Source organism: Acartia tonsa, chromosome 1 (genome assembly GCF_053477335.1).
Source record: "Acartia tonsa isolate MP-2025a chromosome 1, ASM5347733v1, whole genome shotgun sequence".
In the NCBI taxonomy this organism is placed as follows: Eukaryota; Metazoa; Arthropoda; class Copepoda; order Calanoida; family Acartiidae; genus Acartia; species Acartia tonsa.
The window spans coordinates 10,130,647-10,148,787 of record NC_137260.1 but is presented as its reverse complement, the minus strand read 5'-3'; the positions used below and the strand labels follow the sequence as shown (position 1 = coordinate 10,148,787).

The 18,141-nt window shown below is 32.5% G+C and overlaps 1 protein-coding gene across 1 annotated transcript; it reads left to right on the top strand.

Moving 5' to 3' along the window:
• The first annotated feature begins 16,447 nt into the window (after positions 1 to 16,447).
• LOC145332166 (uncharacterized) lies at positions 16,448 to 17,307 on the top strand. Its single transcript, XM_080177121.1, has 2 exons — positions 16,448 to 16,722; positions 16,867 to 17,307. Exons 1-2 carry the CDS (start codon positions 16,495 to 16,497, stop codon positions 16,972 to 16,974), a joined length of 336 nt encoding a protein of 111 aa, XP_080033247.1. The 5' UTR covers positions 16,448 to 16,494; the 3' UTR covers positions 16,975 to 17,307.
• Positions 17,308 to 18,141: the final 834 nt, after the last annotated feature.

The following is an 18,141-nucleotide window of genomic DNA, read 5'->3' as shown; positions in this document are numbered from 1 at the left end:
GGATAGAACAATGCAAAAACAATCTTCCACAAGTTTTTTTTTGGGGGGGGGGAATTCATTTTTATCTGCGATTGCCATTCCTTTCATTTAATAGGTAAATTATAGATCTTTACTTTTATTTTTTCATCCCCCTTTCAAAATGACATTTAAGATTACTTTTCAGATGTCCAATAAGAACTTCTAAGAGGGGGGAAACAGTGAGTATAGGCTTTATCTTTGGACTCAGAGGATAGGTTATTAGTGATAAAATCATTCTTATATGATAAATTTTCCCAAGTTTTAAGATTTTTTGGATAGGCCTCCAGGTTTAGGAGCTGCAGGCCTCCAGCTGGTCTCTGGAGGAAGAGTTATAGGTCGCTTTATATAACAAAATATGCATATTTTTATAAAGTTATTTACACATTTGAAAAAAAAGAAGCATATTTTTTCAATATTTTGTTTGATAAATTGACCTCTATCTCTCAAAAAAAAATTTAATTTTTATCTTTACCTGTCCAGAGACCAGCTGGAGGCCTGCAGCCCCTGATTTTGGAGGCCTATCCAAAAAATCTCATGGTTTCGCAAATGTGTCAAAACTTCCCCCCCTCTTAATTAATTAAACTCAAAGGGGAATTGCGACATTTATTGAACATTTTGCCTAGCAAAAAAATGATTAATTATACTTAACTTACCATAAATATTTTAGTAAATATTTTCAATTTTGCAATTCATGTCCAAACACTTTACTTTAGTCAAATTTTGCATAATTTTATTTATGATAATTCAACGATTTTCTCTAGATCTATTTATTTTTGTGAAGCAGCAACTGAGCAAATAGTGCCTAATAAAAAATGACGTCATATGATACAATCCAAATGACCAATGATAGGCCAGTATGCATTGTAATGGACCAATGGTAGTATATATACTGGCCTATCATTGGTTATTTGTATTGTATGACGTCATTTTTATTAGGCATTGTTTGCTGCTTCTATTTTTGTTTGTGGCATACCAACCTAAAGTCTTTTATAAAAAAAATGTGATTATTTAATTTGATTTTTGCTTTATATCATTTTAATTTACTTAATTTGCGTTGAATTTTTCTACTTAAAAGTCAAAATGACACCAAAATAGTATGACTGTAAATTTTCCAACATTAAAAACATTTCGCATTAATCATCAAATTTTCATAGAAAAATATTACAACTTTCCAACTGTGGTCTGATAAAATATTCTCTATTATATTGATTTTAAAAATATCTTATGTATATTAATTATTGGGAATACATATTACATAGATAAGTCAATTGAAGATAAATTAATCTTTCCCCCATGTAATATGTACACAATTTGGCTTTGTTGAAGATTAATTTATCTTTCATTGACCTACACTAAAGCCCTGGATTAATTCAGATAGTTTCTGCTAGTAAAAAAATATTCTATTATAGAATTAGAATAAAGTTAGATTTACGAAAAGGGAATTTTTAGATAAATTTAAATTCTTCTTAAGTCGAAACTACACAGCCTATAGAACAGAAAAATTAACCAAATGCACAAAGAGCGTACGGCTAGAGAAAACGCGCGTAATTAAATCTCTTTCGCGTGCAACTTTTTTGGTTGTTTGGTTAAAGCTATTCCAGATTATTTAGTCTCATTAGAAAAAGCCTTACTTCGTATTTCCAACTTTACACTAAAATTGTCCTATTAAAATGTGATTTAAAATATGTATTATTATTCTATATTATTATTATTATTATCATTGCAGAGTTCTATTAAAATTATTAATTTGTGAAATTAAAGATCTTGAAATATACAAATAATTGAATGATATATGTTTGTTTTTTTACCAGGAAGCTTCATGTGGTTAGAACTTATTCATAACAAAGTAGCTTTAGTTTAATTGGTTGTTTGCTATTCATTCAATAATCATATTTGACATTGGACTGTAAATTAAACTGGTACCCAAAACTTTTATTACCACGTTACCTTATTTTTTGACTAAAAACTTAGGGCACTATTCAATTTTGATTTGTTTGTTACAAAATTTAAACTAACAATTTTACTCTATAAGATCGTCCATTGTCTTATCCCTTAAGATCGCTGCTTATGCTTTTATTTTATTAAGTCCAAATTCTTTAAGCTTATTAGATGAAAGTGCATTATTTAGCGTTCATTTATTCATAAAATATTTCATACTTATCCCGTAAAGAGTTATTCCCTATAATTCTTGGATAAGGGATAACTTTTGAAAGTCTCCATAAAAAAACGGATTTTTTTGTCTAAAGCAAAATATCTCTGGAATGGCTAAAACAATATATTGTTTTATCATGTGATGCTTTATATTGGTAATTAGATGGATTTTGGATATTTACCTGGGGGAGGGAGTGTTAAAGGATCTTGGACAAAGTAGCTTCCTAAGGAAAGTAGATTCTAGTAATGATGTCCCAGCTCTCTATCTTACCTACAAAAAATGACATTGCAAAAAAAGAGAGGGGGGGGGGGGCTCTTGGGGGAAACGCTTCGTACTAAAGACGACCTTTTTATCTACCCCTTACAACATTGTTTAAGATTTATTTTGCTTGATGGGTATACATTATTCTTGGGGTTGTACCTTTTCTCTGATAGTGATTACTTTGCTATTATAAGAAGGGGAACTGTTTATACAGGTAGAAAGCACGTGTGCATGGGAGTGTTTCTATATTCATGTTTATAAATCTATAAATATAGATCTATATAACCAGACAAATACCTGGTTCCCCCTGTTGGAGACCCTTTTGTCTGCTGCCAGATTGCTTTCTACTCTTTTGTAGCGACTTGGCTGTATTAATATTCCCGACGCTATTGGTTGATTAACAAGGATCCAATTGAAAGTCGGCACTGGTTCATCGGGAAGGGTACATACGATTATTTAATCCCTTTCCCGATAATCTACTTGCAAAACAGGTTTTCTCCAGGGAAATTTTACCTCGGAGAAAATATTTTTGTTGGGGGTTTAATTGTTTTAATTTTGTGGAAATATTGAAACATCCCCAGCACCGGTGTTTGTCTAGGGTGTTCAAGTCAGGGATCTAAAGGGATAAGGCAATGGCTGATAAATTGATGTACATCCCCAATGATACATAACATTATCTCTTCTGTAGATTACAATTAGTTGTTGAAACGTTGAAACTTAATGAACTTAATCGAAATTCAAGAAAAGTCCTCAAAGTTGTTTCAGCCAATGAATAAGAAATCGTTATTATAAAACTTCTGGGACTAGTGTAATGTTTCCTTACTCCCTGCGATCAAGCACAAGCCTTTCCCCCGAGAGGTGTTTATCTAAAACAACAACACCCTTTTTAAATACTAATAATAGTATTTGCAAAAAATACTATTTAAGTATCAAAACCTGGAATATATATGTTTAACGTTTTATATTCTACTAGCGGCTACGCCCCTAGAGGCCTCTAGTGGCCTTTAAATGTTTTTTTTTTATTTTAACTATCTAATTTAAGAAATAACTTGTCTATGTTATCAATTGTTAAATTAATGAGTCTACGCAGCGCGACTAAGCTAGCGAGACTACGCTAGCGACACTATGCGGCGGAAATATTTCAATTTTTTTTCGATTTTATTGTGATTTCTCTTGGGAGGGTGGTGGTACCCTCCCCCAAAATAGTTAAAAACCTTCCTGGGACATATGACAATCTACCCTGTTAAAGAGAACATTATCGGTTCAGCGGTTAGCGAGATCCTTCGGTACAGACACACAGATACACACACAGACAAACAAACATCCTGTTACTTTAGTATAAGGATTTTTAAAAAAAAATTCTGTCTTATATGTTTATATTCTTAAATACTGCCATATTTGCAACTAATACACTTTAGCAGTTATGTAAAAATATATAATAAGCCTTGCTTTTAAATTGCATATAGACAGATATAAACACTAAGAAGCGTTTGTGATTGAAAGCCATAGACAAAATAATTAATAGAATAAACTTGATGAAATTAAATTGTTTCTTTAACACTAGAAATCGGTGTATATACTTTTGACTTTATGCAATATACTTATTATTTTTAGAAACATGTTAATGTTTTATGGTTAAATTTAGAGGGGTTTCAAAGGTTTGAGCGGGGTGATCTTATGTACTTTTTAATTTTTGAGTGGGATAAAATGTGGGTTTTTAAAGTTTTAGAGGTTAAAAACCCCATTACCCCCACTATTGGAAGTCTATTGTGATAACAGCTAAATAGCATACTTTTAATTCTAATATATTATTCTATGTATAAATGCAAATTTAAGATAATAAACTTAATGTAATTTAGAATAAACTGAGATCCGGTTACAGTGTCTATTTGAACAGTTACAAGGCCCGCATCGACAGAACTGTGACAGATAAATGCCCTAACTGTGACAGTTCCCACACCACCACTCATCTGTTTAACTGTCCAAATAAACCAACGCACCTTACAGTCAGAGACCTCTGGAAAAATCCTGTTGCTACGGCCAGATTCCTAGACCTGGCAACAGCTGACACGGGCTAAATGAATGAATGAGGGGCTTCACCCCAACAGAGATTGAGAATGAACCACACGTTACAGCACATGCCATGCCTCGTATGTTTTTGTTTCTTTTTTAAGGGGGAAGGGGGGATTGGAAAAAATCTTCAAACCATCGCATGATCAGTATCTATATTCCCTGAGAAGCATAATCCTAAAAAAAACTTTCTACTTTTTAAAAGCGAAGCTTCTCTTTAATTAGGGTCGGTCCGTCCGTCCGTAACGGATAGCGTTTTTCGTTAATTTAGGCATGTTAGAATTGTCTTATCGATTTCAAATCGATTTGATTTTTGGTATATTGATTCTTGGGACAACAAAGTATAATGTTATAAGCGAAGCAACTCTATAATCAAGTCCTAAATATGTAAGTATGTCCATAAACATTATCCTGTATAAAGCAGTTTTTCAACAAATTTACTTACAATTTTGCTTCGACTCTTTTCCATTTATATTCTGATTATTCAGTTCTGACACTATATAAGTGTTCATGTCCGTTTGTCCTACCGTTTCAGTGCTTCGCTTTTATGGATGTTGTCATCCTTGTTTTAATAGGATTTCAAACGGAGTTATTGCCAAACAAGGTGTGTGTGGAAATGGGATGAAGGTGTCAACACCACTATATGAAAAGATTTTTGAAAGCAAGCTTTTCTATATTTAGGGTCGGTCCGTCCGTCCGTCTGTTACATCAAACTTTGCATGTTGATTCATATAACAGTTAGGTACGACTTAGAAAGCGAAGCTGCTACCAGAAAGTCCGTACTTCGATTTAAAACAAGCTTATTTTTTACTTTTTTATCAACAAATTTTTGTATGTTAAAATTATCATATTCATCTGATTCTTTGAATACTGATTCGTATTACAACAAGATACAATGTGACAAGCGAAGCATCTCTATAATCAAGTCCTAAAAACGTCAGTATGTCCTTAAAACAGTATCATGTATCTAATCAGTTTTGCAACAAATTTACTTACTATTTTGTACATATAAGCTTATCCATTAATATTCAGTTTATTCAGTTCTGACACTCTACTAGTTTAAATGTCGTTTGTCCTTCCATTTAAGAGCTTCGCTTTAATGGAAGTTGTCATCCTTGTTTCAGCCTTGTTTAATTGTAACTTATAGTGTCCATTTCCTTTCATTACGAATCTAATTTTATTTTCAATTTACTGTAAAAAACATTGTTTTCTCAAGGATCTAAAGCGATTTAAGACAATGCCATCTAAATTGATGTACACACCAAATGATGACAAACAAAATTGCCCCTTCTCTAGATTTAAATTAGTGGTTGAAACGTTTAAACACTCAACTTTATGAATCAACCAATTAAAATTCAAAGTCACCAACTTTTTTAGACCAACGAATAAGAAAATGTTATTGTAAAAACTTTGTGGACTAGTGTAATAAACAGCCAATTGTCCCTTCTCTCTCTATTGTTCTCTACAGCAATATAAAGCAGTAAATTTAAGGAAAACAAAGTGTATCATTCCAAAAATACTCAACGAAAAGAGTATAGTTATAAAACTACCACAAAACTTATGTAACAAAGTTAAAACAAAATATAGTAGATACATATAAGAAAAATCGAGGAAAGGAAAAAAGATACCGAAAGGAAATTTAAATGAAAAAGCTATATTCCTTAAAATAAAACAAGAAATAATTTTTATCTAGTTTGGCATTGAAACCGATTAATGTATGTTGTTAAAGCTGGTTCTCAGCCATAATAAAAAAAAAAGACAAACCTGGTTTTAATCTTACAATTTTTCATTTTAATTTCCGCGGAAATATGTCTATAATACGATGCTATAAATGATTATTATACCTTGATTCTTATACTATTGAGAACAAAGGGCCAAATTCCTTAAGATTTCGAAGGCTAGTCTAGGAGTTGTGTTTTCCTATGTAAGGCTAGAGCAAAGCATCTTTAAAATCGAGTCCTAAAAGTCAAAGTATCCTGTTATCGAGCAATTTGAGAAATTTTACGTAAATATTTTGTTGAGACATCTATAATTAGTATTTTGTATAAGTACTGATATTCTTTAAAGTTAATGTCCGTTTTCCCAACTGTTTGTTGTTTTGAGCTTCGCTTTTATGGATGTTGTCATCCTTGTTAAAATAGGTGATAAATGTGGAATAGTAAGATAATATGATTTTAAATCTAAAGGGATAAGACAATGGCCGATAAATTGATATACATCCCCAATGATAATACACAAAATTACCACTTTTGAACACTTGACCACTCAAATTAATTAACCAACCAATCAAAATTCATTTAAGTCCCCAAAGTTGTTAAGCCAGAGAATAAGAAAAGGTTATTATAAAACTTTGGGGACTATATTAATAAACAGCCCATTGTACCTTCTCTCTTTAAAATATTGCTTTTTGATCCGCCCAATTATTTTTTACAAAAACCTACTCTGTATGTGAACAAATATATAGAATATCCAAGAAAAAAAATGTGCAATTTTATCTTATACTCACATAAACCTGTAGATAACGAATCGATATATTTATTCTGCTAAGAAAATGAAAAAGACAAAAGTTTATTTGATATAAAATTGATTCTTGCCCTCAACTTAAACAATTAACAAGGATGACAACAACCATAATTAGCGAAGCAAAAAATCACGGAATGGACAAACGGTCCAAGTGAGTTATAGAGCTGATGTTCAGTTGTCATAACAAAGAAAAGAAATAGAGAGAATGTGCTCAATCATGGGGCCAACAAAACTGGAACTTTAATTTTTCACTTTACTATCCGAGGAAAAATGTCCTTATTACGATTCGATTAATAACCATTATTTTTCACATTGACGCTATTTATAGATTCTCTGTTTTATTCTATATTTTATTTTTCTGAATATTTCTCCTGTCTTTAAACATTAGGCCTAGCAAATATGAAGGATTTGGCATCATACACAGAATTCGTTTTTTTTGGCGAGGTATTTTTATATCATTGCAATAAATTAATTTGTTTTTTTTGTGGCGAAGCTACTTTTGGAGTGGTCGTGTCTGTCTGTTTTTATTTTCTTCTTTAACGAAGAGGGAAAGTCGACCATCCACTTTAAATTCTTGTTATTTTTTAAAGATGAAAATAATTTTTAAGGGTGGGGGAGTTTTATTTTTTCTCTTTGGAGGGTGGAGGTTGTAAACCGTTGCTGGACCTATGAAAAGTGTCACTGTAAAAAAGAGCCATATGATATCTGTCCAATAATCAACAAGAGGTGGATTCTTTAAAAAAATTTGCCCCACTAATCGCTTAGTAGGGCAAAATTGTTTTCGTGAAAAATCCTCCAAAATCACATAGAAAATCTACAAAAATTAAATAAAATCTTATGTTCATAACCCTTCTATGATTTTGCTTAATTTTTGTAGATTTTTAATGTGATTTTAGTGGATTTTTTACGAAAACAATTTTGCCCCACTAAGCGATTTGTGGGGCAAATTTTTTTTAAGAATCCACCTAAAAACTTTCACTACACACTGTTACTCTTATATATAGATAAACAACATTTTATGCTAGTTATTGGGCAAAATCCTATAAAATTTCTTGGGATAGCCTAGAAGTTTCTTTGTCTTACATCTTTCCTTTATATCTATGTTAGGTTAATGAAACACCAATGCTAACTTTTGAAATTTTATAGCATTTACATTGGGGTTCAATAAATGTGTGTCCCCACCCCAATGACCATATGACGACTTTTTATTGGGTCTTTGAAAATCAACCATTAGCGTCGGGAATATTAACACAGCCAAGAAGCTACAAAAGAGCAAAAAGCAATTTGATGCCCCCCCCTAGATATACCACACTTTTCTGGGATCTTGCTGTGTCAAGTATCAACTGTTGGGAATATCAAAGGATGACTCCATGCAAAATTTGAGCCGGATCCGGCCAAAACCGGCCGTGAATTTTATGAAAAACCGGTTTTTTCCGGTTTTTATGGGGTATCTGTAAATCGATTCAGCTGGAGCAAAACCGGTCGGAGGTACAAAAAATTTTACTTCACATGAAATTTAGCCAATGCAATTGCCTACAAAAATGTACTTCATCATCAACTTGATTGGACAACTCTTTTCCCTCCTTAATGTCCATTAAAACCTCGGAAACGGCAAAAATCACGCCTTCGGCGGCGAATAACGGCTTAACGGTCAGCCGGAGGCGAATGAAACATAAATAAAGAAATGTCCGCCTCTAAAAGTTGTTCAACATCAAAGAGATGCTTGAAGTCTCTAAAATGACTCCTTCCCCTTCTTTAAGGGGATAAATTGAAAAAACGTGATTTTCAAAAGTATGCCGACTTCGTGGGTGTGGGGGGCACTGAACCCGTCACCCCAGGGTCACCAAATATAAAGTCTAGGCGGCCCACAATGCTGAATTTTCACCAAGTGAAAGTCTTGTGTCATTATCTCTTATGAGAAAAAAGTTATAAATTAATTAAAATTTCAGATTGTGATTTTTTGATGTATTTCTTTGATGAAATGACAGGCCGGTCAATTTTTAGGCCATTTTTGCGGTTTTTGGGCCGTCACGCCCAAACGGTTTGAGATAATCTCACGGGACCTTTTGCCCAACCTAAGTCTGGATATTTGTGAGGTCTAGGAAAAAAATCAGACTTACGCAAAAGATTATAATTATAATCTTTACACAGAAAAATGGCACGAGGTGAGGGTTTGAGGGGGCAAAATGAGCCGACCAGCAATTTTTGACGGCGCGCAGCGACGTCGTGCTTCATCCAATCCAGGATTTTTTTTTCTTAGACCTCACAAATAACCAGACTTAGGTTGGGCAAAAGGTCCCGTGAGATTATCTCAAACTGTTTGGGCGTTGCGGGCCGAAAACAGCAAAAAATGGCCTAAAAATTGACCAGCCTGTCATTTCATCAAAGAAATCCATCACTTTCACTTGGTAAAAATTCAGCATTGTGGGCCGCCTAGACTTTATATTTGGTGACCCTGGGGTGACGGGTTCAGTGCCCCCCACACCCACAAAGTTGGCATACTTTTGAAAATCACGTTTTTTCAGTTTTTCCCCTTAAAGAAGGGGAAGGAGTCGTTTTAGAGACTTCAAGCATCTCTTTGATGTTGAACAACTTTTTGAGGCGGACATTTCTTTATTTATGTTTCATTCGCCTACGGCTGACCGTTTAGCCGTTATTCGCCGCCGAAGGCGTGATTTTTGGCGATTTTTGCCATTTCCGAGGTTTTAATGGATGTTTAGGAGGAGAAAGAGTTGTCCAATCAAGTTGATGATGAAGTACATTTTTGTAGGCAATTGCAATGGCTAAATTTCATGTGAAGTAAAATTTTTTGTACCTCCAACCGGTTTTGCTCCAGCTGAATCGATTTACAGATACCCCATAAAAACCGGAAAAAACCGGTTTTTCATAAAATTCACGGCCGGTTTTGGCCGGATCCGGCTCAAATTTTACATGGAGTCATCCTTTGATATTCCCAACAGTTGATACTTGACACAGCAAGATCCCAGAAAAGTGTGGTATATCTACCCCCCCCCCCCTAACAGGGGGATCCAGGTAGTTTTCTGGTTATAAATCTATATTCATAGATTTATTGCATTTATATACAACCCGTTTCTACCTGAAATGTCCATCCTTCCTCGCTGTAACTGTTCCCGACATTTCCATCTCTTTCATGTACAAACAAACAAAAATAATTTTATATAAAAGATTTTCAGAATAGATCACATTGCGATATATTTGAACTCTACCAAGACTGCCCCCCAAAATAAGCTGAAATTATAAAGTTTTTTCGTCAATTGATTCAGTTGTTGGTTAGAGCTTGAATAAATCCCCTAAATATCAAATTTAATATGGGACATCTTTCCTTTTAATCCGGTAACTTTTTTTTTGATACATATTAAATCTTAGTTCTTAATATTTTATGTACATATTATGGAAGCTTATATAGTTTTAGGCTATTTTCCTACTCTCGTTACTCTTTATAATATAGAACTCCTAGATGCTAGGAGTTTAGCCGTTAGGATAGCTACAAAAGAATGCGTAAGACTTAGGTAACCCTTAGCTAGCCTAAGAAATTTAAGTTTAAAGATTTGGCCAATTGTTTACAATTTTGTATATCAAAAAGAGGACAATAAAGCTATGCACAAAAAGATTCTATAAATGATTTAATTAACAGTCTAGGTCTTGAACTTTTTTTCTTCTTACTCTATACAAAGTTATGTACCCTTTGTGCGTCTATCTAATTTTTTGCAATTTTTACGACAACATAAGTTTTTTGCAATTTTTACAACAACATATTTTTTGTATAGAAATATTAGATAACAAAGTTTTTATTAACCAGAAAACCTACATAAAAGTGTCATCAATGAAAATATCTAAGGTTATTTTAGCATTACTTTTGACTTCAACAAAGATTTCGTTTTTTTAATTAAGTGTTTAAATTTTTAAAGTTGAAAGCCTTTCTGTTAAGATTTTTCTAAACACTAACCCAATTGAATTCTCCATTTTAGAAAGCAGAGATAAGCCATAGGTTGGTTGTGCTACTTGATTCCAAGTCTTAGGACGGGTTTAGGCTACATTTTTCATATAAGAGCACCATCGTTATTTTTTTTTATAAAAAATATCATTTAAATGGCCATAATTGTTGTAAATCAATTATGAAAAGCACTTACGTCTAACATGTTGCAAGTAAAACAATTAAATTTATATTTATATTCGAATTAAATTGATTGTAAAATGTTATAAATTGGATACTTATTTTTATATATACAGGGTGACCATGGTGTATGTTATGTTCAATATGTTCATATTGAACACCATTTTAAGGTTTTTTGGTACGTTTTTGTAAGTTATTGGTTTTTGTGTTCAATATGAACATTTCAGTATACGTTATTGTACGTTTTTTGGAATAAAAAGTATAATTAGTATTAGTAATCAATAATGTTACTGTAGTTTATTTTACAAAACTAGTATAAAATGTCCTTAGGTTATTTTGTGCTTTTAGATCTTATTGCTGAAAGAAGACAGAGGGATAAGAAGACCAGGATTATCTTATAACTTACTTAAACTATCATTCTTGTTTAGATTTTTTGCTTAATCAATAAAAGTATTTTATGTAAATAGCAACCAACTATAATATAGAGATATATGTTTACTTAAATTGTTGAACATTTCAATTTAAAATACTGTTAATAAATAGGTGTTAATCATATAATATTTCAGACTTTACATTATTCACAATCTTACATTATCAATGTCAGCTGCAGCTGAAGGACCTCCTTCAGATAATTTGTCAGGGGAGGAGTTTAGTCAAGATGAAGAAAGTTCTTTTTCCTCCCTAGAGTTTGATGCTTCTTTGGCAAAAAGAATCTGGATACAACAGGTAATGATTTATTAAGTTCCTTGTCCAACAGTGTCTCTGTTGTAATTAAATTAACTATCATGACTGATACCTGAAACAAAATTAAATAAATATCCATAAGATATAGTAAAAGGATGTCTGTCTGTTTGTTAATTCATTTGTCTGTACCGAAGGAATTCGCTAACTGCTGAACCGATATGGTTCTTCTTTATAGTGTGTAGCTTCTCAGGTACTGTAGGTGCTGGAAAGGTTTATAACTTCCCAAGAAATATCGCCCCTGTAAAAAGTTACCCCCCCCCCAAAAAAAAAAAAAAACATAATCCCTACCTTAACATTTTTTTACCTTTCTTTTTTAATCTAAAATAAAAAATTGGGTCAACCCCCTTTCCCTAAAGACCCCCTTAGGCAAGTAAAAGTATTTACAAGTTTTTTTTGTAACTGTATATCAGTGTCAGGATGTTCCTTTGAAACACCAAATTTTTGTCTTTTAAGTGATTCACTAAATGTTTATTTTCTCTGTAGATTGAATCAGATTCTGATGACCCAGATGATCCAGGAGAATCAGCTGCCAATGTTAAGTCAAAAACAAAATCTTTGCCAAAGAAGAAATCTACAGGCAAAAATAAATTAAATGTCGCACATATTTTAGTGCAATAAGCAAAGTAACTCTATATTCAAGTTAAAAATTGAAAGTATGTTCATATTAAGTATTCATATTTTTAACTAGCTCATTAATGACTTAATGAATAATTTTTTTGCTCTAAATACTTTATGTGCATCCACTCTTTGTCAGTATTTGTTCATCCATCTGATTTCTTGAGCTTCAGCTTTATATATGTTTTCATTCTTATTTTATAAACATTATTCACCTCGTCGGTTTTGTGACATCCTGTGCTTTCATGTATTATAAAAAATTTTTTCATGCTTTCTAGCCACTCTGGGGTGCCTTATTCCTTACCCTACTGAGCACTTTATAACCCTTACTTAACCTAACCTTACCTAAAATATACATAGAATAGAAAAAACATGATTCAAAAAACCGACGAGGTACAAGAAAAAATCAACATCAACCTTCTTTTTTTACTTTTAGATGGCCAGAAAAAGATTTCTAGTTTTTTCAAACCTAAAGTAGTTGGACCTAAAGAAGTTGAATCTCAAGATGGATCAATTGTCCTATCTCCAGTGGTGTCTCTTGCCCAAGGTGATGAAACAAAAAATCAATCAAAATCTGGAGATCCTACACCATCTAAGTCCACAGCAGGAACAGGAAAGAATTCTTTCGTAATTTTAGCCTCAAAGTGGTAACAGCTTCTTATAGGTCCTGGGAAGGTTTTAAACTATTTTTGCAGGGGTGTCTTTACCTTCCTCCCAACCAAAAATATTTATTTACTCTTTGGAACTTAAATTTAAAAAGGATGAGGTCGACTTTTCCCCCTCCTACTTTAAGTGCCCCTAGAGGCTTCTAGGGGGCGTAGCCGCTAGTACATATTAAAACAATTTGGAACAAAGACAAAGCCTATACTCCCTGTTTATGCAAAAGTGTCAGAACTCCCCCCCCCCTTATATGTTATTTGAAAAGAATTCTTTATAGATAACGAAAAGAGAAAACGGAGGAACAAGAAACCTCCAACAAAAGTTGTAAAACATTACAAGAGTCCGAGATCGAAGCATGGTGAGGTTGCATTCCAGATAAGATGGTTAGATATGGAAGATTGCAATATGGATGAAGTTAAAGCTTGGTGTTATCAAGCTGACACTTATAATTTTGGGTAATACTGGTATATTTTTTAAAGCGAAGCTTTTCTATAATAAGGGTTGGTTCGTCCGTACGTCTGTCCGTTACAGTTAGCTCCTTTCGTTAATTTAAACAGGTTAGAATTGTCCAATTGATTTCAAAACATGCCGATTCCTATAACAATTAGGTATGACTTAGAAAGCGCAGCAATTCTATAATCGTTACTTGAAAGTCTGTACGTCCATTTAAAACAAGCTGATTTTTTACTTTTTTGACAACAAATTTTAAATTTATACTTTTCATCTGATTTTTAATACTGATTCCTTACAACAAGTTAAAATGTTGTAAGCAAAGCATCTCTATAATTAAGTCCTAAAACGTCAGTATGTCCTTAAACAGTAACTTGTATTTAATTAGTCTTGCTTCAAATTTACTTACAATTTTGTAAAAACATATGCATTTATATTCAGTTTTGACACTCAACAAGTGTTAATGTTTGTTTATCCTTCCATTTCCTTGTTAAAGCTTTTAATTTACTATCTATTCAAGCTGGATTAAATTCTTTTTGCTTAGTCTGGAAACGAAATTTTTAAGCTGCTTTTTAATTTGATTTCTTTGGTGTTTTCCGTATATTTTTCTTATTATTTCAAAGAGTTTCACTATATATGGATGTTGTCTTCCTTCTTTCTTCAAAAAAAAAGTATAAGTTATTGTAAAAATTACCTAATCAATTCTTTTTAGTTGTAATTGGTGTGAGCTATATAAGGGAAACACAAGAATGAAGTCTTGCAAACTTCTTGGGGTGACAGCTGTTTAGCAGCATGCATCAAGTGAAGGCCACAAGGAAGCTAAAAAAATGCATGACAAAGAAAGATCATCTTCAATTACAATTCCCAAATCAACAACTTCACAGGAATTGTCATCTTATTAAAGATATAGTCTTATAAACTTTCAAAGGGGGAGGGGGCGGATGTGCCACTTTTTAAAAACCAAAAGTAAAACGCGCATGTTCTCAGCCCTAAAAGAGTTACAGCTCTAAAATTCGGCACAGCAGTTGCTTTTGTGGAGAACAATATGGAGCTGTGAAGAAACGGCGGTGGAACCGCCGCTCTCGCCGAAAACTGCTGTTTCCCGCCGAATTTTTTTTGCCTAATTAGACGGTTCTCTATCATCTGAGATAAACTTTTTTTCTCATAAATATTTCCCTTATATTTTACGTGACACTTATATATTTCAAACATGTCAATATTAAGAAGTCAAGTGGAAATATAAGGGAAATTTTTATAAAAAATAGTTTATCTCAGATAAATGAAAATTGTCTATCATGGCAAGAAAAGGCAAAAAAAATTCGGCAGGAAACGGCGGTTAAAAATAATAATAAAATTTTTACCTTTGATTATTTGTAACTAGTACTATGCTAAGTCTTCTATAACTTTTTTTATTTATTTGAGTTGTATGAATTTGAAAAATGATAGGAGATTTTTTTCATTCTGTTTTTCTTTTCATATGATCTTTAATAAGTAAACATATTTAGAACAAACCCTCTAAGCTACGCCAAACAACCATATCAGTTACAGAAGATGTACCTGTTCCAACCTATGAAGCTTCATCTCTGGCAGACAAAGTTTTGACTTAAGAATCAACAATAAGTTTGTGTCAAGTCCAGCACCATTTTTCATTTAGAGGTATTGAAACCCTCCATCTAGCTTATAAAGCAGCATTGCCTCTTGATAAAGTTCTCCAAACTTCAAGTATGGGAAGAACCAAAGCTATGTACATTCCGACTCATGGAATTTCCGAATATCAGGTTAAAAGATTGAAAGGAAAATTAGACAAAGCTGAGTTTGCTATAATAAGTGTAGATATGTCAACATTTTCTCAGATTTCTGAGACAGGTACAAAAACAAAGAATCTTGACATTGTAGTTAGATTCTACAACGATTTATTCAAACAAGTTGAAAACCACTTTCTTGATGTGCATTTTCTGGAATATGAAACTGACGATATTCAGAAAGAAAGTATTCTTAAAAGTTTGTCAAGATTTTCCATTGGTCTGGACAAAATAATACAATTGTCACGTGACAATCCAAACGTCAATAAACGTTTGAATAGGTTGATTGAAGAAGAACAGATTACTGAAGTGGGTAAGGTAAGAATGTTGGATACTGGTGCTTGCCTTATTCATCCAAGCCATGGATCATTTAAAAAAGCCATTGGTGAGCTTGATGTCGAAATGGAGACAATTATTGTTTGTCACCACAGCCTTTTTAAATTGTCAACTGTAAGAAGAGACAAGTTTGCAGAGAAATGTAAGGAGTTAGGTTTACAACAACTAGAATATCTAGAATTTTGTAGTACAAGGTGGCTAGTTGCGGGACCATGTTGTGAAAGGATCGATTATTTGTGGGACGGAATGGCAGCTTTTGTCAAAGATTATTCAAAGGAGGACAAACAGATTACAAAAAACGGAGTATTTAAAAATCTCCAAAAGTTTTATTCAGATGATAACATTGAAGCAAATCGCTGCAGAATTAAGTTTGTCGTGTACACAGCAAGCAAACATGAACCGTTCAATGCCAAATTACAAACAGAAGCTCCCATATTTCCGTTTCTGAACAAGGAAACCAGATTTCTATTTTGAAATATCCTGGCAATAGATTTATATACAATTTTTATGATCTTTCACAAATCAATGAATCCAACTACCAATATATTATTAAAACATTCCTTCTTTACAATCATCAGTCATTAGCTTCAACTAGATTGTTTATTATACAATATTATATAGTATAGTATGCCTTTCAAAAGCTTTAAAACTATTGAATATTCTAACAATTGGTTTTTAATTAGAGCTTGCTGGTTTGCGTGACTAACGCCAATAGAAAGTATAAAGAAATGGAAAAAGAGAAAGAAAAAGAAGAGAGGGAAAAAATCCAGCAAGAGAAAGATGATGAGATTGAAAGAAAAAAGAAAGAAGAAATTGCGAAGAAAATGCAATCTTGGGAAGAATCCAAAAGGCTTTGCGAAGATGAAATATCTGCCATTAAATCAAAGATTGAGATTCATGAATCAAATATTGAAAGTAACACTAAATCCTTGGGTGACAAAAGAGTTGATGTCAATGTAAGTATAACTAAAGTTATTTTTAACATTATAATTTGTATCATGTTCAAGTTTTATTCCCTTTACAGTTAGTTTCATAAGTTAAGTATTTAGGTATATTAATTTGATAGTATGCTTAGATTCAAATGCTTATTCAATGATAAGGTGATGATACAAGTCATTCTTGGTCAACAACAGATATGTAAAGATTTACGTGCCAAACTAGAGGATCTTCAAGTAGTCAAAGAAGAAATTATGAAGAGAAAACCTTAAACATTAGAGCTTACCAACATCTAGTCTAAACTTTAAACATTTAAATAACCAAAAAAATGCGTAGGTACCTTGAGCATTTACGTTTAGTTTGATTTTTTTAACCAATTGTTGTTGTTTTAATTTGTTTAAATATTTACCTAACCTGGTTTAGACCTAGAACAATTATTTCAAAAGAAACATGTGTACCTAAACCTTTCTAAATACTGTAAGTTTGGTTTTTAACTTAACTGTAAATATTGACCTAACCTGTGCAACTATTACCAAAAAAACATTTGTCTAAAAACCTTTATTTCGGACCAAAGATTTAATGTAATTTAAACTTTTAATTATGTCTTCCCATATTTTTTCATGTGATATAAACTATATAAATGAGAAAATTAAATAACTGTGATTTTTTTTCAGATTAAAATGTAGAATATGATGCTGATATTTTATAGCTAAAGGGTTTTATCCTTAATTTGAATCCAAAAATTTATATAAAGAATACTAATTTCTATAAATACTAGCGGCTTTGCCACAGGAGGTATTTGGAAGTCCCCCTTTAGTAATTTGTAAAAGAAAGCGAAAAAAAATAAGTGGGAGACTTTTTCACTGGCGTGTTATTTTTTTTTGTTTACAAAAAGAAAGAAAAATTTGCTTTCAATTGTTTTTTTGTGAGGGGGGGGGGGGCTTTCCCCCCAAATATTATAGCTTAAAACCAACACAGGACCAGTAGGTATATTCCCTGAAGAGTAGATCCCAATCAGTTCATTGTTTACCGAGATCTTAAGCTTCAGGCAGATGGAAAGACATGGTTCTACTTTGTATTATAGATATATATATATGTGTTTTATGGTACGTTATTGTACGTTATTTTTTCAAAAAATGTACGTTATTGTGTTCATTGAATTTTTTTTGTAGTACGTTTTTTTCAATATTAATATCAAAAAAGTGGTGGTCGCCCTGTATATAGGATAAAAAAATGTTAGATATCCATATTTAGAAAAAAGGAAAATAAAAATGGCAAAATTTTTGATATCTCAACCCAATCTGTCCAGATCTCAACATATGATAAACGAACACTGTATAAACAAATTGCAATGGTATGTATCTAACCATCTGCTCTCATGGTTCCAGATATCTAAAATCCTCTACAACAAATCACTTCATGCAGCATGGTAAAATTGT

Bases quoted from the DNA above. Each gene is read 5' to 3' on its own strand.
- LOC145332166 (XM_080177121.1), top strand. From the start codon at position 16,495: ATGGAAAAAGAGAAAGAAAAAGAAGAGAGGGAAAAAATCCAGCAAGAG. The intron at 16,723-16,866 runs GTAAGTATAACT...TTCAATGATAAG, and splicing joins ACAAAAGAGTTGATGTCAAT to GTGATGATACAAGTCATTCT.